At 53.9% G+C, this 25,323-nt stretch overlaps 2 protein-coding genes across 9 annotated transcripts; both read left to right on the forward strand.

The window, feature by feature from the left end:
* The first annotated feature begins 979 nt into the window (after positions 1–979).
* Positions 980–15,027, forward strand: IL17RC (interleukin 17 receptor C). Of its 6 annotated transcripts, none has more exons than XM_012760585.2 (19): positions 980–1,299; positions 1,929–1,950; positions 2,153–2,305; positions 2,518–2,592; positions 2,682–2,791; positions 3,900–4,011; positions 4,280–4,366; positions 8,449–8,588; positions 8,790–8,849; positions 10,005–10,059; positions 10,134–10,315; positions 10,404–10,454; positions 11,364–11,409; positions 11,540–11,661; positions 11,890–11,949; positions 12,259–12,307; positions 14,045–14,140; positions 14,256–14,294; positions 14,393–15,027. In XM_012760585.2, the coding sequence occupies exons 1-19, from the start codon at positions 1,195–1,197 to the stop codon at positions 15,001–15,003; spliced, it is 2,175 nt and encodes a 724-aa protein (XP_012616039.1). In that variant the 5' UTR covers positions 980–1,194; the 3' UTR covers positions 15,004–15,027. The 6 variants fall into 6 exon arrangements, with proteins under 6 accessions (XP_012616039.1, XP_012616043.1, XP_012616042.1 ...); XM_012760589.2 differs by having other exon boundaries at positions 4,322–4,366; XM_012760588.2 differs by lacking the exon at positions 14,256–14,294.
* Positions 15,028–15,199: 172 nt separating this feature from the next.
* On the forward strand, positions 15,200–25,321 carry CRELD1 (CRELD disulfide isomerase 1). 3 transcript variants are annotated; one of them, XM_012760595.3, is made up of 11 exons: positions 15,200–15,341; positions 15,753–15,945; positions 16,185–16,267; positions 20,394–20,504; positions 20,829–20,920; positions 21,629–21,805; positions 21,895–21,990; positions 23,232–23,315; positions 23,477–23,572; positions 23,791–23,925; positions 24,662–25,321. In XM_012760595.3, exons 2-11 carry the CDS (start codon positions 15,772–15,774, stop codon positions 24,874–24,876), a joined length of 1,263 nt encoding a protein of 420 aa, XP_012616049.1. In that variant the 5' UTR covers positions 15,200–15,341; positions 15,753–15,771; the 3' UTR covers positions 24,877–25,321. The 3 variants fall into 3 exon arrangements, with proteins under 3 accessions (XP_012616049.1, XP_075854615.1, XP_012616048.1); XM_075998500.1 differs by having other exon boundaries at positions 15,240–15,571; XM_012760594.2 differs by having other exon boundaries at positions 15,240–15,522.
* Positions 25,322–25,323: the final 2 nt, after the last annotated feature.

The raw sequence follows: 25,323 nt of genomic DNA on the forward strand, positions 1-25,323 counted from the left end.
CCCTGGGCGGCAGCACCCATGGGACCCCTGTCGGCCTGGCTCTGAGTCCCGGGTTTCTTTTCCCTGAACCCCACTTCAGCCCAGGTCAGGCAGTGGTGAATGGTCTGCTTTCTGGTGCCCTTTGGCCCTGGCTTTATTTTATTTATTTATTTTTTGAGTCAGAGTCTCACCGTGTTGCCCACTCTAGAGTGCTGTGGCATCAGCAACCTCAGACTCCTGGGCTCAAGCAATCCTCCTGCCTCAGTCTCCCGAGTAGCTGGGACTACAGGCATGTGCCACCATGCCACCATGCCTGGCTAATTTTTTTCTTTTTTAGTTGTTTGGCTAATTTCTTTCTTTCTTTTTTTTTTTTTTTTTTTTTTTTGAGACAGAGTCTCACTTTGTTGCCCAGGCTAGAGTGAGTGCCGTGGCATCAGCCTAGCTCACAGCAACCTCAAACTCCTGGGCTCAAGTGATTCTCCTGCCTCAGCCTCCCGAGTAGCTGGGACTACAGGCATGTGCCACCATGCCCGGCTAATTTTTTTATATATATATCAGTTGGCCAATTAATTTCTTTCTATTTATAGTAGAGACGGGGTCTCGCTCTTGCTCAGGCTGGTTTTGAACTCCTGACCTTGAGCAATCCGCCCGCCTCGGCCTCCCAAGAGCTAGGATTACATAATTTCTTTCTATTTACAGTAGAGACTGGGTCTCGCTCTTGCTCAGGCTGGTCTCAAACTCCTGAGCTCAAGCAGTCCACTCGCCTGGGCCTCCCAGAGTGCTAGGATGACAGGCGTGAGCCACCGCGCCTGGCCTGCCTTTTTCAGGGGCCCCTCCCAGCCAGGTGTCAGCAGAGGCGGAGGAGAGCCATAGAAGGAGGAGGCTGGGCCACCACCCCAGTCCAAGGCTGCTGGCTCCCAGGCCTGGTGTCGGTGGGAGGGACACAGCAACAGGGGCGGGAACAGCCTGCTGCCTGCCGGGAGCCAAAGCGAAAGGAAAGCACTTGGGCTGGAACTAGGATAAGAGTCGGAACTGAGACTCTGGGAGAGGGAGTGCACAAGCTACCCGGCAGCACTGGGACCCCAGAAGCTGGGAAGGGATTCTGACCCTTGTCGCTCAGACACGGGGCTGAGTGGGGTCAGGGCTGGGGAGCCTGCCCCCCCTCGGGGGGGCAGGCCCGGGCCTCAGGCCTCGGTGTTGCCTGGCACCTGGAAGATGCCCGTGCCCTGGTTCTTGCTGTCCTTGGCACTGGGCCGCAGCCCTGTGGTCTTCTCTCTGGAGAGGCTGGTGGAGCCTCAAGACACCGCCTACTGCTCTCCGGTGAGTTTGGGGCCCTGGGAGGGTTGGGGAGTTCAGTCTTTGGCCCAGCAAAGCCCTAGCCTGGCTCCTGTCACTGCTGCCGCCACCAGAACCGCCCGGGCTGGTCTGTCTGGTACTGATGGGAGAAGAGAAGAGTAGGGAGAGGGGGAAAGAGCCGATCTGCCTTCTTCTGGGAGGGGCTTGGACTCGGCTGCCCCAGAAAGAGTTGGGCAAGGGTCTCAGGCAGAGAAAGGTGCTTGGATTTGGGCGCATAAACTCTGACTTTTCTTTTTTTTTTTTTTGAGACAGAGTCTCACTCTGTTGCGCGGGTTAGAGTGCCATGGCGTCAGCCTAGCTCACAGCAACCTCAGACTCCTGGGCTCAAGCAATCCTCTTGCCTCAGCCTCCTGAGTAGCTGGGACTACAGGCATGTGCCACCACGCCTGGCTAATTTTTTCTATATATATACTAGTTGGCCAATTAATTTCTTTCTATTTATAGTAGAGACAGGGTCTTGCTCTTGCTCAGGCTGGTTTCGAACTCCTGACTTTGAGCAATCTGCCTGCCTCGGTCTCCCAGAGTGCTAGGATGACAAGTGCAAGCTACCTCTCCCGGCCTAAACTCTGACTTTTCCTTCCTCTCCTTCCCAGGGCCTCTCCTGCCACCTCTGGGGTGAGTACAGAGAAAAGACCTTCCCGGGTTGGCCGAAGGGAGGAGAGTTCCATGAGAGTCCCCGTCCCCTGCCCTCCCCCCCCCAGCCTCAGCCCGGGAAGAGCCAAGCTCCTTGGCCCTCTGGAAAGTGTCAAGCACCACCACCCAACTCTGAGTCCCAAACGGCTTCAGCTCCCGCCTCCCTCTTCCTCTTCGCACACAGATGGCGATGTGCTTTGCCTGCCTGGAAGCATCCTGCCCGCCCCAGGCCCTGTGCTGGTGCCCACACACCTGCAGGCGGAGCTGGTGCTCAGGTGCCACCAGGAGACCGACTGCAACGTCTGCGTCCGTGTGGCTGTCCACCTGGCCGTGGGTGGTGAGTGAGCCACCCTGTGGCCCTGCATGTCCCAGGGCCCGGGGTGGGCGCGAGGGCGGGGCAGTCTGCAGGCAAGTGCTCGGTGCACTCCTGGAGGACACTTGCTGGAGGACCCCCAGCCTGCGGGGACTCCCCGAGCCTGCAGGAAAGCCAAGCCCGAAACCAGCCCAGCGCAGGGGCCTCCCCTGAGCCTTGTTCTCGGGCTCTTCTAGGGCACTGGGAAGAGCCCGAAGACGAGGAGAAGTCTGGAGGAGCAGGCGACCAAGAGCCTGAGGAGCCCAGGAATGGTGAGCAGAACCCGGCCAGCCCAGCCGCCCCTTGGCAGGGTCTTTCCTGGGGCGCCTGGGCCTGAATGACCCCTGCCCTGTTCTCACAGCCTCTCTCCAGGCCCAAGTCGTGCTCTCCTTCCAGGCCTACCCTGCCACCCGCTGCGTCCTGCTGGAGGTGCAAGTCCCTGCTGCCCGTGTGCAGCCCGGTCAGTCTGTGGTATGCAAAATAATAACAACAACAACCAGCTTCTCAATATGAAATCTATAAAAACGCCTTTGCAAGCATTATCTCTTTTAAGTCCTGATTCTGATCAGAGCCGTGGGGAAGTTCTTTCCGCCTTTCATGCCTCAGTTTTTCTGTCTGTCAAATGGGAATAAGAACAGTCCTACCTCCTACCTTTGACTTAGTGAGAAATCATCACGCAATGTCCTGGAGCCATTCTGCTATTCCATGCTCCTGCCAGCAGGGTATGGGAGTTTTGCTCACTTCTCATCTTTGCCAGTTCTGTGCATTGTGATTTTAAGTTTTAGCTGTACTGCTAAGTATGTAGTGGTATGTCATTGAGGTTTCAATTTGAACATCTCTGATAAAGTTGAGAGCATCTTTTCACATGCTTATTGGCTATTTGCGTAACTTCCTTTGTACATCGAGACCCCATCTCTACTAAGAATAGAAAAGAATTAATTGGCCAACTAAAAATATATATAGAAAAAATTAGCCGGGCATGGTGGCGCATGCCTGTGGCCCCAGCTACTTGGGAGGCTGAGGCAAGAGGATGGCTTGAGCCCAGGAGTTTGAGGTTGCTGTGAGGGAGGCTGACGCCACAGCACTCTAGCCTGGGCAACAGAGTGAGACTCTGTTTCAAAAAAAAAAAGAAATAAATTGATTCTTGACTCCCCTCCACCCTCTAACCCCCCCAGCCAGTATCCTCTTAGGTGGAAAGTTGCTGACCGGGAGGACATCTGCTTGGCCTACCTCACAACGACCACGGAGGCACTGGGTGTGAGAACCACTTTTGTCCAGGGGGGCACCCCACATTCGTGCTGGGGTGTCTTTCCTCCTCTGTAGCTTTGGCCAGGTGATCCAGGACAGCAGGGGTGGGCACAGGGGCTCAAGCTCAACGTTACTGAGGATGTTTGCTTCAGAATTGGGACCCTTGAAGGAAACTTGGAGGGTAGATTCCAGGCTCTGCAGTCTGAACATAGTCATTGGCTGGGGACAGCAGTCGGCGGGCAGAGTGGTCCACACCGATGGGCTCATGGCCCTTGGCTTGGATTCTGAGCCCTGTGGCACCAGCCTCCCCACACTCCTCTCCTCCTCACAGGGCTCTGTAGTATTTGATTGCTTCGAGGCTGCCCTGGGGGGTGAGATGCGGATCTGGTCCTACACTCAGCCCAGGTATCAGAAGGAACTCAACCTCACCCTGCAGCTGCCCGGTAAGTGGCCACAGAGCCCCGGGGGTCCCCAGTCCTGGCCTCCCTGGTCTCTGTCCCCCTCCAGGCACTCCCCTCCTGCTTTCTCCCTCTGCATGGTCCCATCTGCTCTCAGGCAGTTAGTCCCTTGAGACTTCTTTTCTTGGGTGACACCGCTTACCAGCCCCCGAGGAAGGCGTTTTGAGCACTGGATAGACGTGGGTGGGATTTGGGGAACAGGGAACCCTTCTCTGAGCCCCTTGTGGGTCAGATGGCCCCCTTTCTTTCCTAGGCCCCCAGCCCTACTGGAGGCTTTTCTGTGATCTCTCCCCAGACTGCAGGGGGCTCGAAGTCCGGAACAGCATCCAGAGCTGCTGGGGTAGGGGCTAGGGCCAGTGGGCTGGGAGGAGGGAGGGGCCGGGTCTGAAGTGTGAGGGACCCTTGGAGTCTGCTTCAGGTCTCCCACATCATTCATTCACTCATAACTCATGGACTACAGCGGTTGCTACTCTGTGCTAGGCACTGGGGAATATAAAGATAAATCTCTCATTCCTTGTACCAAATATTTATTAGTTTCAGGGACATCTAGAGGCCTAAAGCATTGTCAAGATTATGATACCTTCCTCCACATATCAAAATTAAAATTATACTAACCCTGAAATAAGAGCTAGGAAAGTCAAGGTTCCGGCTGGGCGAGGTGGCTCACGCCTGTCATCCTAGCACTCTGGAAGGCCGAGGCAGGCGGATTGCTCAAGGTCAGGAGTTCGAAACCAGCTTGAGCAAGAGGGAGACCCCGTCTCTACTATAAATAGAAAGAAATTAATTGGCCAACTAAAAATATATACAAAAAGTTAGCTGGGCATGGTGGCGCATGCCTGCAGTCCCAGCTACTCAGGAGGCTGAGGCAGGAGGATCGCTGGCGCCCAGGAGTTTGAGGTTGCTGTGAGCTAGGCTGACGCCATGGCACTCTAACCCGAGCAACAGAGTGAGACTGTCTCAAAAAAAATAAATAAAATAAAAATATTAAAAAAAAAAAGAAAGAAAGTCAAAGTCCTGATTTTTTTTCCATGCACTATTTGGATTTTGTTTTTGCATTTTATTTTTATTTTGAGACAGGGTCTCACTTGGTTGCCTGGGCTATAGTGCAGTGACATCATTCATAGCTCGCCACAACCTCAAAATCCTGGGCTCAAGTGCTCCTCCTGCCTCAGCCTCCCTGAGTATCTGGAATGACAAGCATGTGCCACCATGTCTGGCTAATTTTTTTATTTTTAATTTTTTGTAGAGATGGTGTCTGGCTATGTGGGTTAGGTTGTTCTCAAACTCCTGGCCTCAAGCGATCCTCCCATCTCGGCGTCCCAAAGTGCTAGGATTACAGGCATGAGCACGGTTGCCTGGCCTTTTATTTTCTTTTTTATTGTGTATTAATATGGATATATAAAAGTGTGTAAAGTGCACTAATTTTAATGTCTAGTGCAATTCGTTTTTACATATGTATACACTTGCATAACTAGCACTCGGATTAAGATAAAAACATTGTGATGTTTTTCCGAGCTATTAAATTTTTTTCAACTTCACTTTCTTTTTGGTTTCTTTTTTTTTTTTTTTTTGAGACAGAGTCTCACTCTGTTGCCCAGACTAGAGCGCCGTGGCATCAGCCTACCTCACAGCAACCTCAAACTCCTGGGCTCAAGCAATCTTCCTGCCTCAGCCTCCCAAGTAGCTGGGACTACAGGCTTGCCCCACCATGCTCGGCTAATTTTTTCTATATATATTAGTTGGCCAATTAATTTCTTTCTATTTATAGTAGAGACAGGGGTCTCACTCTTGCTCAGGCTGTTTTAGAACTCCTGACCTCAAGCAATCCGCCCGCCTCGGCCTCCCAGAGTGCTAGGATTACAGGCGTGAGCCACGGTGCCCCGGCCATCGTTTTGGTTTCTTAAAATTAAACTTGGCCTGCCTCTTTGGCAATGAGCACCACTGAGCACCCCAGAGCTTTGGAAACACAGGTACACACCACGACACGTTTCCTTGCTTCATTCATTCAGTAGATACTGATTCATTTATTCAACAAATGTTTATTAATTACTCTGTGCCAGGCATGGCCCTGGACACTGGATATAGATCAATAAACAGCACTGACAAGCATCCCTGCCCTCTTGGATCTGGGAGTTGGGGTTGGAGTTGGGGTGAGGGAGGACACAGGAAACACATGGAGATGTGAAGTATGTAGTAAGTTAGATGGTGATTAGAGCTTAGGAGAAAATTCCAGAAAGGGGGATAGAAAGGTCAGGGATGGCCTCACTTTAGTGAGCAAAGACCTGAAGGAGGTGAGGGAGAAGCCAGGTGAGTTTCTTAGGGAAGAGAGTTCCATACAGAGGGCATGGCCAGTGCAAAGGGCCTGGGGCCAGGAGTGTGTCTTAGTATTAAGTGATGATAAGAAGGCCATTGTGTCTGTAGCAGAATAACTAAAGACTTGAGTCCTAGCAGATAGGTTAGAGAGGTCACAGCTCTAAGCAGAGGAAAATGATTTGTTTAAAAGGGCTCACAGGGCCCGGTGCTGTGGCTCACGCCTATAATTCCAGCACCGTGGGAGGCCGAGGCGGAAGGATTGATCCTTTGAGCTCCAGAGTTCAAGACCAGCCTGAGCAAGAGCGAGACCCCCATCTCTACTAAAAAAATAGAAAGAAATGAGCTGGACAACTAAAAAAATATATAAAAAGTTAGCCGGGCATGGTGGCGCATGCCTGTAGTCCCAGCTACTTGGAAGGCTGAGGCAGGAGGATGGTTTGAGGCCAGGAGTCTGAGGTTGCTGTGAGCTAGGCTGATGCCACGGCACACTACCGTGGGCAACAGAGTGAGACTCTGTCTCAAAAAAGGAAAAAAAGAAAAGATTTATTGTGGAGGATGCATCGACCGGGAGGTGGGAGGAATGGACTGCCTCAAATCTGCTTCCCCAGCCAATGGGGTCTTTCTGTAGGTTTCATGAATAATGCATGAAGTGAGTTAGCATCATTACATTTTTGGGTCAGTGTGCAGGGCAAACATGCGCAGTGGGAAGTCATGCTAGTACATACATGGCATGATCAAAATGGCGGATAGTCCCTCCCAGGGCAGGGATTGTAGTAGTATCATGGGCCAGGGGTTCATACTGGTCATATGAGTCGTTCTTTCTGCCTTGTGTGCAGATGGGACGCGGGGAGCAGGTTGCACAGTGGGTCCTTGGTGTGATCTGTGTGGTGGGGTGTCGCTTATCTGGTCTTCTCTGCACAAGCAGGTGGTGTGAGGCTTGGTAGCTAACTCGGGGCTGCAGGGAGGTTCTGCTGTTTCTGGGGGAAAGAACTCAAAAGGAAAATCCATCAGTGCAAGAGAAAGTTAGAAGGTTCTGGTCAGCAAATCTTACTGGTCTGGGCACTCAAAACATAAGAGGGCCGGGCGCGGTGGCTCACACCTGTAATCCTAGCACTCTGGAAGGCCGAGGCGGGCGGATTGCTCGAGGTCAGGAGTTCGAAACCAGCCTGAGCAAGAGAGAGACCCCGTCTCTACTATAAATAGAAAGAAATTAATTGACCAAATAATATATATAGAAAAAATTAGCCGGGTATGGTGGCACATACCTGTAGTCCCAGCTACTTGGGAGGCTGAGGCAGGAGGATCACTTGAGCCCAGGAGATTGAGGTTGCTCTGAGCTAGACTGAGGCCACGGTACTCACTCTAGCCTGGGCAACAAAGTGAGACTCTGTCTCAAAAAAAAAAACACAACAGGCCGGGCGCGGTGGCTCACGCCTGTAATCCTAGCTCTCTGGGAGGCCGAGGCAGGCGGATTGCTCAAGGTCAGGAGTTCAAAACCAGCCTGAGCAAGAGCGAGACCCTGTCTCTACTATAAATAGAAAAAAATTAATTGGCCGACTGATATATATATATATATATAAAATTTGCCGGGCATGGTGGCGCATGCCTGTAGTCCCAGCTACTCGGGAGGCTGAGGCAATAGGATCGCTTGAGCCCAGGAGTTTGAGGTTGCTGTGAGCTAGGCTGACACCACGGCACTCACTCTAGCCTGGACAACAAAGCGAGACTCTGTCTCAAAAAAAAAAAAAAAACCAGCCCAAGCAAGAGCAAGACCCCGTCTATACTAAAAATAGAAAGAAATTAATTGGTCGACTAATATATATATACATATATATAGAAAAAATGAGCCGGGCATGGTGGCACATGCCTGTAGTCCCAGCTACTCGGGAGGCTGAGGCAATAGGATCGCTTGAGCCCAGGAGTTTGAGGTTGCTCTGAGCTAGGCTGATGCCATGCCACTCACTCTAGCCTGGGCAACAAAGTGAGACTCTGTCTCAAAAAAACCAAAAAAACCCATAAGGGAACAGTTGGTGGGTATGGCGCAGGCTTGGGCATGCAGTAGAGGGGCAGGAGGTGTAAGCTGCCCTCTCTCTCTGTGCCCCTCACCAGCCCTGCCCTGGCTCAGTGTGTCTGCGGAGGGTGAAGATGTCCGCCTCGTGCTGAACGTCTCTGAGGAGCAGCATTTCGGCCTCTCCCTGTACTGGAGTCAGGTCCAGGGCCCCCCCAAGCCCTGGTGGAACAGAAACCTGGTGAGGCCTCCCGCTCCCTGAGCCCATGCCCACTCCAGGGGGGTGCCCATGGCAAGGCTGTGTGTGCATTATCCAAGAGGACCCTTGAAGAGGGCATACCTGGAGCCAGGGAACTTCTGCCTGCCTGGTTTCCTTGACTCTGGCCTCCCCTTCTTCTTCCTCCTTAACTTCTCCGACTGCCTCCTTCTGCTTGTCCCGCAGACTGGGCCACAGACCATCACCTTGAACCACACAGACCTGGTTCCCTGCCTCTGTGTTCAGGTAGGAGCCGAGTCCAGCTGGGCGCCAGTGAGAGGGGGCTGGGAAGATGTTGAGAGGAGTGACGCCCTCCCCCATGTCCTCCTCCCACCATTCTCCATGCTCTTTTTTGGGGTGCACACTGTGGCTCCCTGGGTGGGGGGCTGGTTCTCCCTTGACTCTTTTTTTTTTCAGACAGAGTCTCGCTTTGTTGCCCAGGCTAGAGTGAGTGCTGTGGCGTCAGCCTAGCTCACAGCAACCTCAAACTCCTGTGCTCAAGCGATCCTCCTGCCTTAGCCTCCCGAGTAGCTGGAACTACAGGAATGCACCACCATGCCTGGCTAATTTTTTCTATATATTTTTAGTTGGCCAATTAATTTTTTTCTATTTATAGTAGAGACAGGGTCTCGCTCTTGCTGAGGCTGGTCTCGAACTCCTGAGGACAAAGATCTGGCCACCTTGGCCTCCCAGAGTGCTGGGATGACAGGCGTGAGCCACCGTGGCCGGCCTGTTTCCTGTGATTTAAACGTCCTCACTGCCAAGCACAGTGCCTGGCACATAGTGGTGCTCTTAAAGGTTTGATAAAGAAACTATTTTCTTTAGTGATTAACACAGGGCTAAGCACATAATAGATGCTCTTTAAAAAAAAAATCTACTGGGCCAGTCGTCGTGGCCCACCCCTGTCATCCTAGCACTCTGGGAGGCCGAGTTGGGCAGATTGCTTGAGGTCAGGAGTTCGAGACCAGCCTGAGCAAGAGCGAGACCCCCGTCTCTACTATAAATAGAAAGAAATTAATTGACCAACTAAAAATACATAGAAAAAATTAGCCTGGCTTGGTGGCGCATGCCTGCAGTCCCAGCTACTTGGGAGGCTGAGGCAGGAGGATGGCTTGAGCCCAGGAGATTGAGGTTGCTGTGAGCTAGGCTGACGACACGGCACTCACTCTAGCCCATGCAACAAAGTGAGACTCTGTCTCAAAAAACAAACAACAACAACAACAAAAAACCAAATAAATAAAATAAAAACCAAAAATGAAATAGAAAAATTAGCTGGGCGGGAGCCTGCAGTCCAGCTACCTGGGAAGTGCCTGTGGGCCTTTGGGGCGGGCCCAGCAGGTGCTCATCAGGGAGGCTTGTCTGGCTGGAATCGATCTGAGCGGAGCCCTGTTTCCTTTCCAGGTGTGGCCCCTGGAGCCAGACTCGGTCAGGACGGACATGTGCCCCTTCAGGGAAGGTGAGCCAGGGCGGACTGGGGGCGGTGCCGGGGGCGGGCGCAGGGTGCGCGGTGACGGCGCCCTGTCCCTGCAGACCCGCGCGCGCTGCGGAACGCCTGGCGCGCCGCCCGGCTGCGGCTGCTCTCCCCGCGGAGCTGGCGGCTGGACGCGCCGTGCTGGCTGCACGCCGAGGCCGCGCTGTGCTGGCAGGCGCCGGGCGGGGGCCCCTGCCAGCCGTTGGTCCCGCTGCTGCCCTGGGAGAATGTCACTGTGAACGTAAGCTAGGTGGCACCCTGGGTGAGGGGAGAGTGGGGAACGTGGGGCTCCCCCTTTTGTGATCCCACCCGCTGCCCTCTTTCCACAGGAGGCCCGCGAATTCCCGTTGCTAAAAGGCCACCCTAACCTCTGCGTCCAGGTCAGAAAGGCGTGCCAGAGCTGGGCTGGGGCAGGAGCTGTGCACACCCCCAGACAAGTCACTGTTCTCTCCCCCGCCTTTATTCTTGGGCCCCTAAGGTGCGAGGGTTATGGCTTCCTCTCTGGAGGTGCATGGGAGCCTGGACAAGTGTCCTCACCTCTCTAAACGTTAGTCTCCAGTCATCTGTTTCCTGCAGATGATAATATAGTAACTACTTCATAGAGTGGTTGTGAATATGAAATAAGAGAAGTGCTTAGCCTTAGGGATTAGTACAGACTACATGCTCCATAAATGTTAGCTGCTTCTATTATTGCTATCATTATTCTCTTTCCCCACCTGTAGAGTGGGTTGCTCTACTACTTCAAGGGGTGATCATAAAAATAGTCACTCATTCAAGATTTATTGAGCATCTACTAGGCACTGTTATAGGCACTTGTGATAGATCTGCCAGTGAACAAGACCAATAAATATGCCCACCCTCATAGAACTTATGTTCTAATGGGGAAAATCAGACAATAGACATTGTGAGTAAATGACACAGCATATGAAAATTGCATGCAAATACTATGGGAGGAGCTAGAAAGATGGGGAGGATTGGGCTTGCAATTTTAAGTGTGTGGAGGTGCATCAGGTGAAAAGGGAATCTTCTCATTGAGAAGGTATTCAGGTGAGAGAATATATGAAGTGCTTTGCAGGAAAAGAGCTCTTAGGGACAAAAAACCCTTTACCACAGACGACTTCACAAAGCCTGGGCTAAGAAAGATGAGTGACTCCCAATCACCCACCTGGAACTCAAACCTGCCTAAGGTCAGGGCCAGAGTATAGACTCCCAACCGGAGAGGCCTCCGGCCTTTCTGGCCTTGGCTCTGGCTCTTCCTGGCGCCACTAACCCTGGCCCCTTCTGAGCAGGTGAGCCACTGGGAGAAGCTGCAGTTGCAAGAGTGCCTGTGGGCTGGTGAGTGGAGCCTGAAGGCGGCTGGGGCAGGTGAACTGGCTCCTGGGGGTGAAGGTCAGGGAACGGGGGCAGGGCAAGTGGCCATTCCTAGTAAGGGGTTTTGGTCAGAGTGGCCTCTCCCCCTTTCTAGACTCCCTGGGACCCCTCAAGGATGACATGCTGCTGGTGGAGACTCGAGGGCCCCAGGACAGCCGGTCACTCTGTGCTCTGGAACCCAGCGGCTGCACTTCCCTGCCCAGCGGGGCCTCCACGGTGAGGGCTGGGGAACCCTCCAACGCAGACCTCTCCAGCACCTTCTCACACCTGGCCTAATTTTCACTCCAGCCGCCCACCCTGTGCGGGTCTCTGGGGATGTGGGGGTGACTCAGTGCCGGGCCCTGTGTGGTGGCCTCTCAGAAGTCTCCCCCCCCCATTCTGCCCGGCTGCAGCCAGGTGGGTGCCACCCCCAGGTAACAGCCCACTCATCTCTTGGCTTGGCAGAGAGCAGCTCACCTCGGAGAGCAGTTACTGCTAGACCTGCAGTCAGGCCAGTGTGTGCAGGTGAGTAGGAGGTCGAAGGGCCCTAAAACTAGCACTGCCCTATTGTCTGTGCTTATTTCATGTTCAGCCCTGGAGACGTTAAGAGTAGAAGAAACAGTTCCTATCCCCAAGTTCACTGCTGCCAGATTTGGCATGCTAGGCAGTCCGCAGAGCGCAAGCAGAGGCGGGGCAGCCTGCAGGAGCCCGCAGTGTGTTGGGGGAAAATATACGCAGCGGAGGCTGGGAATCTGGAGAGCACCATCATCAGAACTTGGTGGGTGCTGAACACCAAGCTGGAGGCCTGAACTGGGTTCTATTTGTGTCTTACAGCTGTGGGATGATGACGTGGGAGCCCTGTGGGCCTGCCCCATGCACAAGTGTGAGTATTATAAGAACTGCCCTTTCTCTCTGTACCAGGAGCTGGAATCTTGACAGGGACTCCCACTGGGAACAGCACATGTAACGGCCTTGTCCTTCCCTGGGCTCAGATAAATCAGAGGGTCATTCCCTCATGGATTTAAAAAGCACGAGGCCGGGTGCGGTGGCTCACTCCTGTAATCCTGGCACTCTGGGAGGCCCAGGTGGGAGGATTGCTGGAAGTCAGTTCAAAACCAGCCTGAGCAAGAGCGGGACCCTCTCTCTACTATAAGTAGAAATAAATTATTGGCCAACTAATATATAGAGAAAAAATTAGCCGGGCATGGTGGCGCATGCCTGCAGTCCCAGCTACTTGGCAGGCTGAGGCAGGATTGCTTGAGCCCAGGAGATTGAGGTTGCTGTGAGCTAGGCTGATTACATGGCACTCACTCTAGCCTGGGGAACAAAGCAAGACTCTGTCTCAAAAAATAAATAAATAAATAAATAAAAAGCATGAGAGCTTGCAGAGATCTCAGTATTACCAAAAAGATCCAATCCCTGCCCCCACCTGTAGAAGACTAGCAAGACATTAGCCAATCACTTACATAGTGTTTAAGTGTGAGCTGTTCAATACTTAGAGCAGTGTGAGCTTACAACAGTGTGAGCTACTGAAGCACGAAAAAGTGTTGAGTCTGTAAATGCATGTAATGGGGACCTGACCTAGGCGGGGTGAGGGGTTCAGGTAAACGATTTGAGCTGCACTCTGAAGGCTGAGCTAGGTGAAGGGCGTAGAGATGTATCTTTGTAATGACTGTGGGGCACTTTTCTGAGGAACTCCAAGGTGGGCAAGTGTGGCTAGAGTCATAGACAGGCAAGCCTCTGTCATGAGATGAAGATGCAGGAGCTGGTAGGGAATTTGTATTTCATTTGGAGCAGCAGGAGTTTCCTTAAGAATTACAGTCAAATTTATATTTTAAAAAGATCTCTAAGGCTGGGAGCAGTGGCTCATGCCTGTAATCCTAGCACTCTGGGAGGCTGAGGCTGGCGGATCGATTGAGCTCAGGAGTTCGAGACCAGCCTGAGCAAGAGGGGGACACCGTCTCTGCCAAAAATAGAAAGAAATTAATTGGCCAACTAAAAATATATAGAAAAAATTAGCCGGGCATGGTGGCGCATGCCTGTAGTCCCAGCTACTCGGGAAGCTGAGGCAGAAGGATCGCTTGAGCGCAGAAATTTGAGGTTGCTGTGAGCTAGGCTGTAAGCTAGCCATAGCAACAGAGCAAGACTCTGTCTCAAAAAAAAAAAAAAAAAGATCTGAGACTGCCATGTGGAGAACAGACTGGGAGCAAAAAAAGACAAGGCAGGGACACCAGTTTAGGAGGCTATTGCAGACATCCAGTACAGCCAGGTCAAGCAAGGGCCCAGCAACCCTAGGCTTAGGGGACAATAATATTAGCTGACATTTGAGCACTTACAATGCTCCGCATTGTGTTAACTGCTGTGTGTATTAATATATTTAATCCTCACGTCAACCCTATGAAGTAGGTGCTATTGTTATCCCGATTTTACAGAGGTGAATACTGGGGCAGAAGGTGAAGTCACTTATCCAAAAGCCACCCAAACAGATGGAGCTATACTTATATACTGGCTCTGACACTACCTCCCAGTTGACTCCGAGCAAATCACTTCATTTCTCTAAGTCTCTAGGAAGGGCTGAACGCGTAAGGTTTCTTCTAACGTTCTTCTCTGGGTCTCCCAGACATCCACAAGCGCTGGGCCCTGGTGTGGCTGGCCTGCCTGCTCTTTGCCGCTGTGCTTTCCCTCCTCCTCCTCCTCAAGAAGGACCATGTGAAAGGTGAGCACTTCTGGTCTCCCCCATTCCCCAGGGGCAGGAGGAGTGAGCCTGGGAGTTCTCTGAGGGAAGGTTGCCCCCCAAACTCACCAGCCACTCCGCCCATCTCCTCTAACAGGGTGGCTGAGGTTTTTGAAGCAGGACGTCCGCTCGGGGGGTGAGTGGGCACAAGCGCGGGGCGGGGGGGCCGCGCCTGCCCGGAGGGCTGGGCCAGAGCACCTCACCTCCCCCCTCCCTCTCTGTTCTCTGCGGCAGCCAGCGCCAGGGCCCCCGCGGCTCTGCTCCTCTACTCGGCTGACGACGCGGGCTTCGAGCGCCTGGTGGGGGTCCTGGCGTCGGCGCTGTGCCGGCTGCCGCTGCGCGTGGCCGTGGACCTGTGGAGCCGGCGCGAGCTGAGCGCGCAGGGGGCCCTGGCCTGGTTCCACGCGCAGCGGCTACAGACCCTGCAGGAGGGCGGCGTGGTGGTCCTGCTCTTCTCGCCCGGGGCCGTGGCGATGTGCAGCGAGTGGCTGCAGGACCTGGCGCTGGCGCCTGGGGCGCACGGCCCGCACGACGCCTTCGCCGCTTCGCTCAGCTGCGTCCTGCCCGACTTCTTGCAGGGCCGGGCGCCGGGCCGCTACGTCGGGGCCTGCTTCGACGGACTGCTGCGACCGGACGCCGTGCCCTCCCTTTTCCGCGCCGTGCCCGTCTTCTCGCTGCCCTCGCAGCTGCCCGACTTCCTGGGGGCTCTGCAGGGGCCCTGCGTCCGCCGGCCCCGGGGGCTAGCGGAGCGCGCGGAGCGGGTGTCCCGGGCCCTCCAGCAAGCCCTGGACAGCTGCGTCCGGGCCCCGGGGCCGGGTCCCCCAGCGGCGGGGGACCAGACTTGAATAAAGGCAGACGCTATTTTTCTACCCGTGTCGCCCCCGCGTGTCTCTACGGCCGAGCAGCCGGGCTGGCGAGCCGCGGGCTCCAACCCCGCGGCCCTTTAAAGCGCGCAACAGGTGCAGCCCGGCTCCGTCTCGGATTGGCTAGCGCGGGGTGACGCAATGGCACACGGCCCGCCGCTATTGGCTGGACGGCGGGCTCCGCCCCCCCGGACTGCGGCGCCCGTGGAGGTCCTACGCTTGACGCAGGCGGTGCGGGCGGCGGCGGCGCGGAGGAGTCTGGTCCCCCGGCGCGCGCGCGACCGGGGCGGTCGTTTCCTGCTGCTCAGTGGTCTGCGCGGGTCTGGATCCTCCCCTGCCGGCCCGGGAGCCGTGCCTTTGCCCGCCGGCGAGGCCCGGAGCCGACCCATCCTCTTCATATCCGGATCCGGGTTCTGGACACCTCCCCCCAATCTGGCCTCCTACCCCTCAGTGCTTGGAGTCTGACCTCTGCTCCCCAGCTCTGCGGATCCGGCCCTTAGCGTTTGTTTGCTCAGACCCTAGAACGAGGATGCAGTTCACCTTCCCCACAGTAATGGGGCTAGCGTGTTTCCCTCCTGGAATTGCAGACTAGGCCCCTTTCCCCACCTGTCCACTCCGCCCCTGGCCTCCTTTGCTCATCTTAATGCAGACTCGGAACTGACCCTTTGCTTTCTCACCTGGGGCCTGGCTCCTTCAGTGAACCCTCCTCCCCGCACCCCCTCTGTCTGCAGGTCCCCAGCCTGGGAAAAGATGGCCCCGCGGCCGGCCAGGGGCCTGGTCCAAGCTCTGCTCTGGGGCCTGAGCCTCTTCCTCAGCCTCCCAGGCCCTGTCCGACTCCAGCCCTCTCCGCTGCCTCAGTCTTCTCCCCTGCCTGAGCCCCATCCGTGTCACACCTGCAGGGCGCTTGTGGACAGCTTCAACAAGGTGGGTGCGTCAGCAGCCTCGAGGAAGGGGGGCACAGCCACTGTGGCATGTCGTTGAGTGCGAGGGGCTCTGGGGTGCGAATCTGCCTGGATTCAGGACCCATCCTGGTTGCTTATTAGCTGCATGACTTTAGGCAGGAGTTGCCTCTCTGTGCCTTAGTTTCCTGGTGAGTGAAATAGTGAAATGCTAGCATGTGCCAGGCACTCTACTTAGCTATTACTAATTTTCTCTGTTTCCAGGGCCTGGAGAGAACCATCCGGGACAACTTTGGAGGTGGAAACACTGCCTGGGAGGAAGAGAAGTTGTCCAAATACAAAGACAGGTAAGGGGCTGGTTGAGAGGGAGTGCTCTATACCCTTATATACCCTACCTCTTAGCCTTTTAGGGAATCGTTTTTTTTTTTTTTTTGAGACGGAGTCTCATTCTGTTGCCTGGGCTAGAGTGCCATGGCGTCAGCCTAGCTCACAGCAACCTCAAACTCCAGAGTTCAATCAATCCTTCTGCCTCAGCCTCCCGAGTAGCTGGTGACTACAGGCTCTTGCCACCATGCCCAGCTAATTTTTTCTATTTTTAGTGGAAATGGAGTCTCGCTTTTGCTCAGGCTGGTCTCGAACTCCTGTGCTCAAGCGATCCTCCCACCTTTACCTCCCAAAGTGCTAGGATTACAGGCGTGAGCCATTGTGCCTGGCCAGGGAGTACTTGTTCATTCAACAAATATCACTGAACGTCTGTAGTATAGCAGTAAACAAGACAAGTGAAATCTCATCTTCCTGGAGCTTACATCTTAGTAGAAGAGACAAATAGTGAATAAGTAAACGAAAAATACTACGACAGGTGAAGAAAAAACAGTGAAGCAAGGAGGACTACAGAATGGTGGAAGACAGGGTATTCAAGGAGTGACATTTGAACAGAGACCTGGAGTGGAGAAGCAAGCTATGCGACAGTTGGGGAAGGGGTTTGGGCAGAGGATGGGACTGAGCCTGGTGTACTTGAGAAGTGGAGCGAGCAATAGGGAAGCTGGTAGACGGTGAAGGCCCGAGATCCAGGCCTTGACGGCCACAGAAGGTAGTTTAGATTTTGTTCTGAGTGTGATGGGAAGCCACCGGTAGGTTATGAGCAGGAGAAGTGATGTGGTCTTATTTTTACCTTTAAAAGACCCCTTCCACTACTATGTAGCCAACAGACTACAGGGGGCCAGGGTGGAGGAAGCTGGGAGACCAGTTTGGGAAGCAAGTGCCTCCTCTAGGCATGAAGGCCGCATGAGCTAGTATAACTAGTGGTGGGCATGGTAAGGAGGAGTCACATTCTGGGTATATGCTGCAGATGGACCAGTAGGACTCGATGATGGATTTGTTATGAGGAATAAGAGAAAAAGTAGAATAAAAGATGTTTACTCAGTTTGGGGCCTGAACTATTGGGTGAACAGTCTGACTGTCTCTGAGATGGTAAGACTGGGAGTGGGAGGGCGACCAAGAAGATTTAAGGGAGGGGTGGGATGAGGTATTCTCATTGAACATGTTGGGCTGAGATGTCCATTAGATATCCAAGTCGATTCCATCCACGTCTGGAATTCTGGGGAGAAGTAGGAACTGGAAATAGGAATTTGAGAGACATCAGTGTGTAGTCAGCATATAAAATCATGGGAAGATATGAGATCGTATATTAATAGAAAGCTGAGGCTTGAACCCTAGGCCCTCTAGCTTTTCAAAGTCAAATCAAGGGCCGGGCGCGGTGGCTCACGCCTGTAATCCTAGCACTCTGGGAGGCTGAGGCAGATGGCTTGCTCGAAGTCAAGAGTTCGAAACCAGCCTGAGCAAGAGTGAGACCCCGTCTCTACTATAAATAGAAATAAATGAATTGGCCAACTAATATATACAGAAAAAATTAGCTGGGCATGGTGGCGCATGCTTGTAGTCTCAGCTACTCAGGAGGCTGAGGCAGCAGGATCGCTTGAGCCCAGGAGTTTGAGGTCGCTGTGAGCGAGGCTGTTGCCACGGCACTCACTCTAGCCCGGGCAACAGAATAAAACTCTGTCTTAAAAAAGAAAAAAAGAAAAAAAAGAAAGCTGAGGCTTGAACCCTAGGCCCTCCAGTTTTTCAAAGTCAAATCAAAGAGGAGTGAGCAAAGACTTGGAATTAGATACCCTGGTTGTTGGTTCTTACTATTTGTTACCTAGGGAAGGTCACTGAACCTGTCAGAGTCACAGTTTCTTCACCTGTAAAATGGGGATATTGCTACCTGCTTTGCCTATTTCATAGGATTGTGGTAAGGGTTAAGCTGGGGTGCCCACTAGAAATAAGAGGGTTTGTTATTATGTAACATTGGTTGTTTCCCTCCATGGGCCTCAGTTCCCTCATTTAGGAATGAGGGGATTGACCCAGATAACCCCGTGGGGACTTCCAGCTTTATAAAGATGGCTCCTGAGTTTATAAAGATGTCTGGTTTTTAAAATCACCTCCTATGTGCCAGGCACTATGCCAGACCCTTTAAATACATGATATAACTACATCAAATATTCATATATTGGATTTTTTTTCTTTTCTTGCTGAATTAAGCAGAATATATTTTTTTAGTTGTGATAAACTACACAAAAAATTGTACCATTAGGGACATTTAGTATATTCACAATGTTGTCCACCATCACCGCTATCTAGTTCCAGAACATTTTCATCATCTGGAAAAGAAACCCCATATCCAGGCCAGGGGCGGTGGCTCACGCCTACAATCCTAGCACTCTGGGAGGCCCAGGCAGGTGGATTGCTCAAGGTCAGGAGTTCAAAACCAGCCTGAGCAAATGCGAGACCCCATCTCACTAGAAACAGAAAGATATTAAGTGGAAAACTAAAAATACATAGAAAAAAAATTAGCCGGGCATGGTGGCGCATGCCTGTAGTCCCAGCTACTGGGGAGGCTGAGGCAGGAGGATTGCTTGAGCCCAGGAGATTGAGGTTGCTGTGAGCTAGGCTGACACCACAGCACTCTAGCTTGGGCAACAGAGAGAAAATCTGTCTCAAAAAAAAAGAAACCCCATATCCATCAAGCAGTCAGTCCTATTCCCTCTTCCCCCAGCTCGTGGCAACCACGAATCTGCGTTAATCAAGCAAAAATCTATATAGATTTGCTGATTTCACTTTGAATCATAAAATATGTGGTCTTTTGTGTCTGGCTTCTTTCACTTAGCACATTTCCAAGGTTCATCCGTGTTGAAGCATGTAAGAACTTCATTCTTTTTTATGGCCAAATAATATTCCGTCATATGGTTATAGCACATTTTGTTTATCTATTCATCAATTGGTGGACATTTGGGTTGTTTCTGTCTTTTTGGCTATTAGAGTGGTGTTATGAACATGTGTGTAGGAGTTTTTGTCTGAATACCTGTTTTCCAATCTTTTGGGTCTATGCCCAGGAAGGGAATGGGTGGGTCATACAGTGATTCCGTATTTAACTTACTGAGGAGCTGCCTTTCCACAGTGATCATGCCCTTTTGCATTCCCACCTCCATGTAGGAGGGTTTTACTTTCCCCACATCGTTGCCAACACTTGCTATGTGATATAATTTTTTTTTTTTTGAGACAGAGTCTCACTTTTTTGCCCAGGCTAGAGTGAGTGCCGTGGCGTCAGCCTAGCTCACAGCAACCTCAAACTCCTGGGCTCAAGCGATCCTCCTGCCTCAGCCTCCCAAGTTCATTTTTTTTTTTTTTTTGAGACAGAGTCTCACTTTTTTGCCCAGGCTAGAGTGAGTGCCGTGGCGTCAGCCTAGCTCACAGCAACCTCAAACTCATGGGCTCAAGCGATCCTCCTGCCTCAAGCCTCCCTTGTTCATTTTTAAGGATGAAACATGAAAAAGAGATTATTACTTTAATATAAAAAAAAAAAAAAATGTCGCCCCATGTAGTCCCAGTAGCTGGGACTACAGGCATGCGCCACTGCGCCGGGCTAATTTTTTCTGTATATATTAGTTGGTCAATTAATTTCTTTCTATTTTTAGTAGAGACGGGGTCTTGCTCTTGTTCAGGCTGATTTTGAACTCCTGAACTTGAGCAATCCTCCCACCTCAACCTCCCAAAGTGCTAGGATTACAGGCATGAGCCACTATGCCCTGCCTATATGATATAATTTTAGCCCTACCTACCCAGCATGGGTATTATATTCCACTGTTCAGATGCAGGGACTGAGGTCTCTGACAACAAACCTGCAGGGGGGGTATCGTCATCCCTGTTTTACAGATGAGAAAACAGAGGTTCAGCGGTTAAGTGACGTGGCCCAAGGTCACACAACTCGATTTGAACTCGAGTTGGTCTGCTTCCCAGAACCAGTACCCGTTCCATTATGCCCCATGGCCTCTCCTTTGATGTTGTCGTGGCCCGAGGAAGGGTCGGGGGAGAGAGACCCGAGGAAGCGGGGTGTGGCGGAGTGTGTCCCCACCTCCCCTGTCCCGTCCCTGTCAGTGAGACCCGCCTGGTCGAGGTGCTCGAGGGCGTGTGCAGCAAGTCGGACTTCGAGTGCCACCGCCTGCTGGAGTTGAGTGAGGAGCTGGTGGAGAGCTGGTGGTTTCACAAGTGAGTCGTGTGGGGCCTTCCCTGGGGGGGGCCTTCCCTGGGGGGGTGGCAGAGGGGTCACATGCCGGTGATAAGGCCTTGGCTTGGCCAGGAAGCGAGGGGGTTGCATGCTGGGGGCTGTGTCCCCAGATCTGTGAAGGACTTGCCAGGATACCCAAGCTCCCACACCGAGCCTCAGTTTATCTCTCTGCCAGATGGGGAAAGGGCATTGGTGGCCTCACGGGCCTTATGCCCAAGATGGGTTGAATCACAGAGTCGGCGGGGTAGGGGCTGGGCAGCACTGCCTGGCACTACCCCCTCCTCCCCCCACTCGCCCTGCCTCAGGCAGCAGGAGGCCCCGGATCTCCTCCAGTGGCTCTGCTCAGACTCCCTGAAGCTCTGCTGCCCCGCAGGCACCTTCGGGCCCTCCTGCCTTCGTGAGTTTGTCTGTTTATTATTATTATTATTGTTAATTTCTGACCAGAGTGCCTTTCAGAATCTGCGCGTTTTTAAAGTTCTTCCTGGGGCATGGGAGGGGACTTCTCTGGCCAGCCAGGGACCCTGTCCTGGCTCCGTCCCTAGCTGCCCGTGTGAGATCAGGCTACTGAGATCACTGCTCCGGGCCTGAGCTCTCGCCTGCCTCCCAGGGCTGGTGAGACGGGCAAGTGGGCAGGGAGCAGCTGGACACAGGCAGCAGGGCTGTGCTGGGTCAGGGGCAGTGTGGTTGTTGCCAGGTACTGTGGAATGCTGCCCCCCTCCGCCCCTTATTCCCAACGGAATGGGGTCAGACCAAGTCACCTTCCTGGGAGGGGTGGGCACTGCCCTGAAGCCCCCATTGTTCCTATCCATTCACACTCACAGTCCCGAAGCAGGACCTGAACTTACTACCAGCCCCTTTTAAAAACAGACTCTCTCCTGAAGCCGCACATGAAGAATTTAGCTACAAAGATGGTCAATTCAGTCTTTATAAAAGAAAAGATTTGTAAATAACCCAGTTGTTCCACACTAGGCAATTAAGTAAATTTCATGCAAATATCATGTTGTCATTAACATCTCTCTAAAAATGTTTAATGGTACGTAGAAAATATTCTCTTGCACGTCAAGGTCATCTGTAAGACCTCACCCAGTGTGGTGTCTTCCCATAGCCTGTCCTGGGGGTGCAGAGAGGCCCTGCGGCGGCTACGGGCAGTGTCAAGGGGAAGGGACCCGAGGGGGCAGCGGGCACTGTGACTGCCAAGCCGGCTACGGGGGTGAGGCCTGTGGCCAGTGCGGCCTCGGCTATTTTGAGGCGGAGCGCAATGCCAGCCATCTGGTATGTTCAGGTAGGTAGCCAAAGGGTGTGGCGCTGGGCAGGGGCAGACGGGGTACCTGCCTGCCTGTCCTCACACTGTGCCCCCATCCTACCACCCAGCTTGTTTTGGCCCCTGCGCCCGCTGCTCGGGACCTGAGGAATCAAACTGTTTGCAATGCAAGAAGGGCTGGGCCCTGCATCACCTCAAGTGTGTAGGTGAGTGGGGGGTACCTAGGCCTGGGGAGCACGGGCAGGGGCCTGGGCGTGGCCCCTCCTTCCCTCAAGACATGCACCTGGGCTGGAGCTACACAGTCCCACCATCCTGGCGATCTCGGCCAGGCTCGGACGGAACAGACTGACCCGTGCACAGTGAGACGTCCCTGACCCAGTGCCGTGGAGCCGCTGGTGGGGGATCCGCAGAGGCTTCTCAGAGGAGGTGGTCACTGCAGCCAGGCCTGAAAAGTGAAGAAGGGCTGGCCAGGGGATGAGAGCACTGCAGTTGGGGTCAGGAAACCCGGGGTTGATGCTGGATTTGGTCCCTGCCTAGCCACTCACATAGACGAGGGTAAAAGTTAAGCTGCCGTAACAGAAAGATCCCCCAGAGACTGTGGCTTAGAGAACCTATGTGTTTATTTTTTCCTCGTGTCACAGTCCTGAAGTGAACGGCCCATGCTGGCAGGGAAGCTCTGCTTGTCACAGTCATTCAAAGACCCAGGTTTTTCTTTTCTTTTCTTTTTTTGGAGACAGTTTCACTCTGTTGCCCGGGCTAGAGTGCTGTGGTGTCAGCAACCTGGCTCACAGCAACCTCAAACTCCTGGGTTCAAGTGATCCTCCTGCCTCAGCCTCCCCAGTAGCTGGCACTATAGGCATGCGCCACCATGCTGGGCGAATGTTTTCTATATATATTTTTAGTTGTCCAGCTAATTTCTTTCTATTTTTAGTAGAGACAAGGTCTCGCTCTTGCTCAGGCTGGTCTCGAACTCCTGACCTTGAGCTATCCTCCCACCTCGGTCTCCCAGAGTGCTAGGATTACAGGTGTGAGCCACCGCGCCCGGCCAAAGACCCAGGTTTTTTCCATCTTACTGCACAATCACCCCTTTTGGTGATGCCTGTGTGGCTGAGGCTGAGTCACGGGCACTTGTATGTTCCACGTCCCAGCACTCAGGCAGTGAGAAGGAGAAGAAAGCACAGGGAAGAGGCCAAGCCCACTGTCTTAAGGCCAAGCGAAAAGTGGAGCACATCGCTTCTGCTCACACCCCGCTGGCCAGAACCTAATCGCAGGGCCACACTTCGCTGTGGGCAGGTGGGAAAATGTAGCCTCTGGCCGGGCAGCCCGAGGTCCGAGTTCCTGCCGCACCACCTGCTCCTGGGCCAGTCCCTTCCCCGACAGCCCTTGCCTCGGCTTCCCTGTCAGTTAAACAGGGATGGAAATCCCCACCCTGCTCACCTCCCTGCAGACGTCGATGAGTGTGGCACAGAGCGGGCCAGCTGCGGGGCCGACCAGTTCTGCGTGAACACCGAGGGCTCCTACGAGTGCCGAGGTCAGTGTCTGCTTCCGCAGGCTGGGCTGTGGCCCGTGTGCCCAGCACCCCCTCCTCGGGCTCCAGAGCCCTGCTGGGCCTCCTCCTCTGGGCCTCGACCCCCCCCCCCCAGGCGTCAAGGCAGCCCTCACCCTGGGTTTTCTCTCCCCTCCGCTCTCCAGACTGTGCCAAGGCCTGCCTGGGCTGCATGGGGGCGGGGCCCGGCCGCTGTAAGAAGTGCAGCCCTGGCTACCAGCAGGTGGGCTCCAAGTGTCTCGGTAAGTAAGTCTCTGGCCGCTGGCACAGGCACCTGCCACCTGCGAGCGTCTCTCCCACCACAGATTGAGGCTGGGCTGGGACGCTGGCGGGGTGTAGGGGAAGGGAAAGGGGGACGTTGCCCGGACAAGGTCAGGGGGCAGTGTCAGGACGTGATGGGGGAGTCAGGGGAGCTGCCTGGGGGGCCCTGGCAGTCAGGGCTCCGACCCCTTCCCCCCAGACGTGGATGAGTGCGAGGCTGAGGTGTGTCCAGGAGAGAACGAGCAGTGTGAGAACACCCAGGGCGGCTACCGCTGCGTCTGTGCCCAGGGCTACAAACAGATGGAGGGCGTCTGCGTGAAGGAGCAGATCCCAGGTGAGTCCTGGGGGAGGGAGAGCCGCGTTCTCATGCGGAGGAGGGGGGTTCTCATGGCAGAGGGTGGGGGAGGGCAGGCAAGTCCCTTTTCCAGGCAGCAGCAGCTACCGACCCAGCCCCCTGCACTGAAACCCGGTCTCTCCAGGTTGGCTTTGTGGCAGCCTCACCCCCCCCCCCCCCCCCGTACAAAGTGAATCAGGCGTGGCATCAAATCAACATGCCTCCCTAAGCCTGTTTCCCCATCTCTCCAAGGTGACCAGTCCTTACCCCTGGCCTGGTGAGAGGAGGGCAATCACAACCGTTACGATGGGGACCGCTTCCCCAGGCTCGTGCTATTCCAAGTGCGTCACGTGCATTGATTTACTTAGCCTCCAAAACAACCAGTGCAGTGGGTATTACGCCCATCCCCATTTTACACGTGTGGGAAGGAAGATGCGGAGTTGGTGAGGCAGGCTGCAGGGCTGGGATGTGGATCCAGGCAGTCTGGCTCTGTAGCTGCACCAAGGCGTGCAAGGTGTGCGCTGCCCCCGACTCACCCGCTGCGTGGCCTTGGCAAGTCCAACCTCTTCACCCCTCTGAGCCTCAGTTTCCCATTTAGTGAGGGACAACGACTGCCTACTGCAGTGTTGTTCTGAGCAGTAAACAACGTATGTGTGTGCCGGGCAGGCATGTGGGAGTCCTGGGGAGGCTCCAGGAACTGGTAGGAGTGACAGCCACGTCTCCTGCTCCTCTGCAGAGTCGGCCGGCTTCTTCTCGGAGATGACAGAGGATGAGCTGGTGGTGCTGCAGCAGATGTTCTTTGGTGTCATCATCTGTGCGCTGGCCACACTGGCTGCCAAGGGGGACTTGGTGTTCACTGCCATTTTCATCGGGGCCGTGGCGGCCATGACTGGCTACTGGCTGTCAGAGCGCAGTGACCGTGTGCTGGAGGGCTTCATCAAGGGCAGATAATCCCTGCCACCACCTGCAGCATCTCCTCCCACCCAGGCTTCCCCCGAAAGGTTGGGCCTCTCTCCTGCTAGACGCTCAGGGCAGCTGGGTTTATTTTTGAGAGTGGGGTAAGCACCCCCCCACCCGCCTTACAGAGCAGCCCAGGCACCCATGCCCGGGCAGTTGAGGCCCCTGGGGTGAAAAAGTAGCCCTGAAGGTGGATACCATGAGATCTTTGCCTCACCGGGCAGGCTTCACAGTGTGTGAATTTTAAAGAAGTTTCTCCTCATGGTGGCTGCTAATGAGCTTTGGCCCCTGTCCGGGAAGAGGGGGTCCCCACAGCGGAGGGGCCGTCACAGCCCCTTCTGCCAGCTGCATGCTGCCAGCTGCTGTTCTGTGTTCACCCCAACCCCACCTGCCACTTATTTATTTATCTCAGGAAATAAAGGTCTTGGAAAATTGAAAAGT

Source organism: Microcebus murinus, chromosome 28, assembly GCF_040939455.1.
Source record: "Microcebus murinus isolate Inina chromosome 28, M.murinus_Inina_mat1.0, whole genome shotgun sequence".
NCBI classification, from domain to species: domain Eukaryota; kingdom Metazoa; phylum Chordata; class Mammalia; order Primates; family Cheirogaleidae; genus Microcebus; species Microcebus murinus.

Excerpts from the sequence above, each read along its gene's own strand:
- IL17RC (XM_012760585.2), top strand. The coding sequence starts at position 1,195 with ATGCCCGTGCCCTGGTTCTTGCTGTCCTTGGCACTGGGCCGCAGCCCT. Across the intron at positions 4,367-8,448 it reads CAGCATCCAGAGCTGCTGGG|CCCTGCCCTGGCTCAGTGTG; the intron begins GTAGGGGCTAGG and ends GCCCCTCACCAG. Across the intron at positions 11,662-11,889 it reads TGCCCAGCGGGGCCTCCACG|AGAGCAGCTCACCTCGGAGA; the intron begins GTGAGGGCTGGG and ends TTGGCTTGGCAG.
- CRELD1 (XM_012760595.3), top strand. The coding sequence starts at position 15,772 with ATGGCCCCGCGGCCGGCCAGGGGCCTGGTCCAAGCTCTGCTCTGGGGC. Across the intron at positions 15,946-16,184 it reads TTGTGGACAGCTTCAACAAG|GGCCTGGAGAGAACCATCCG; the intron begins GTGGGTGCGTCA and ends CTCTGTTTCCAG. Across the intron at positions 21,806-21,894 it reads CAGCCATCTGGTATGTTCAG|CTTGTTTTGGCCCCTGCGCC; the intron begins GTAGGTAGCCAA and ends CCTACCACCCAG.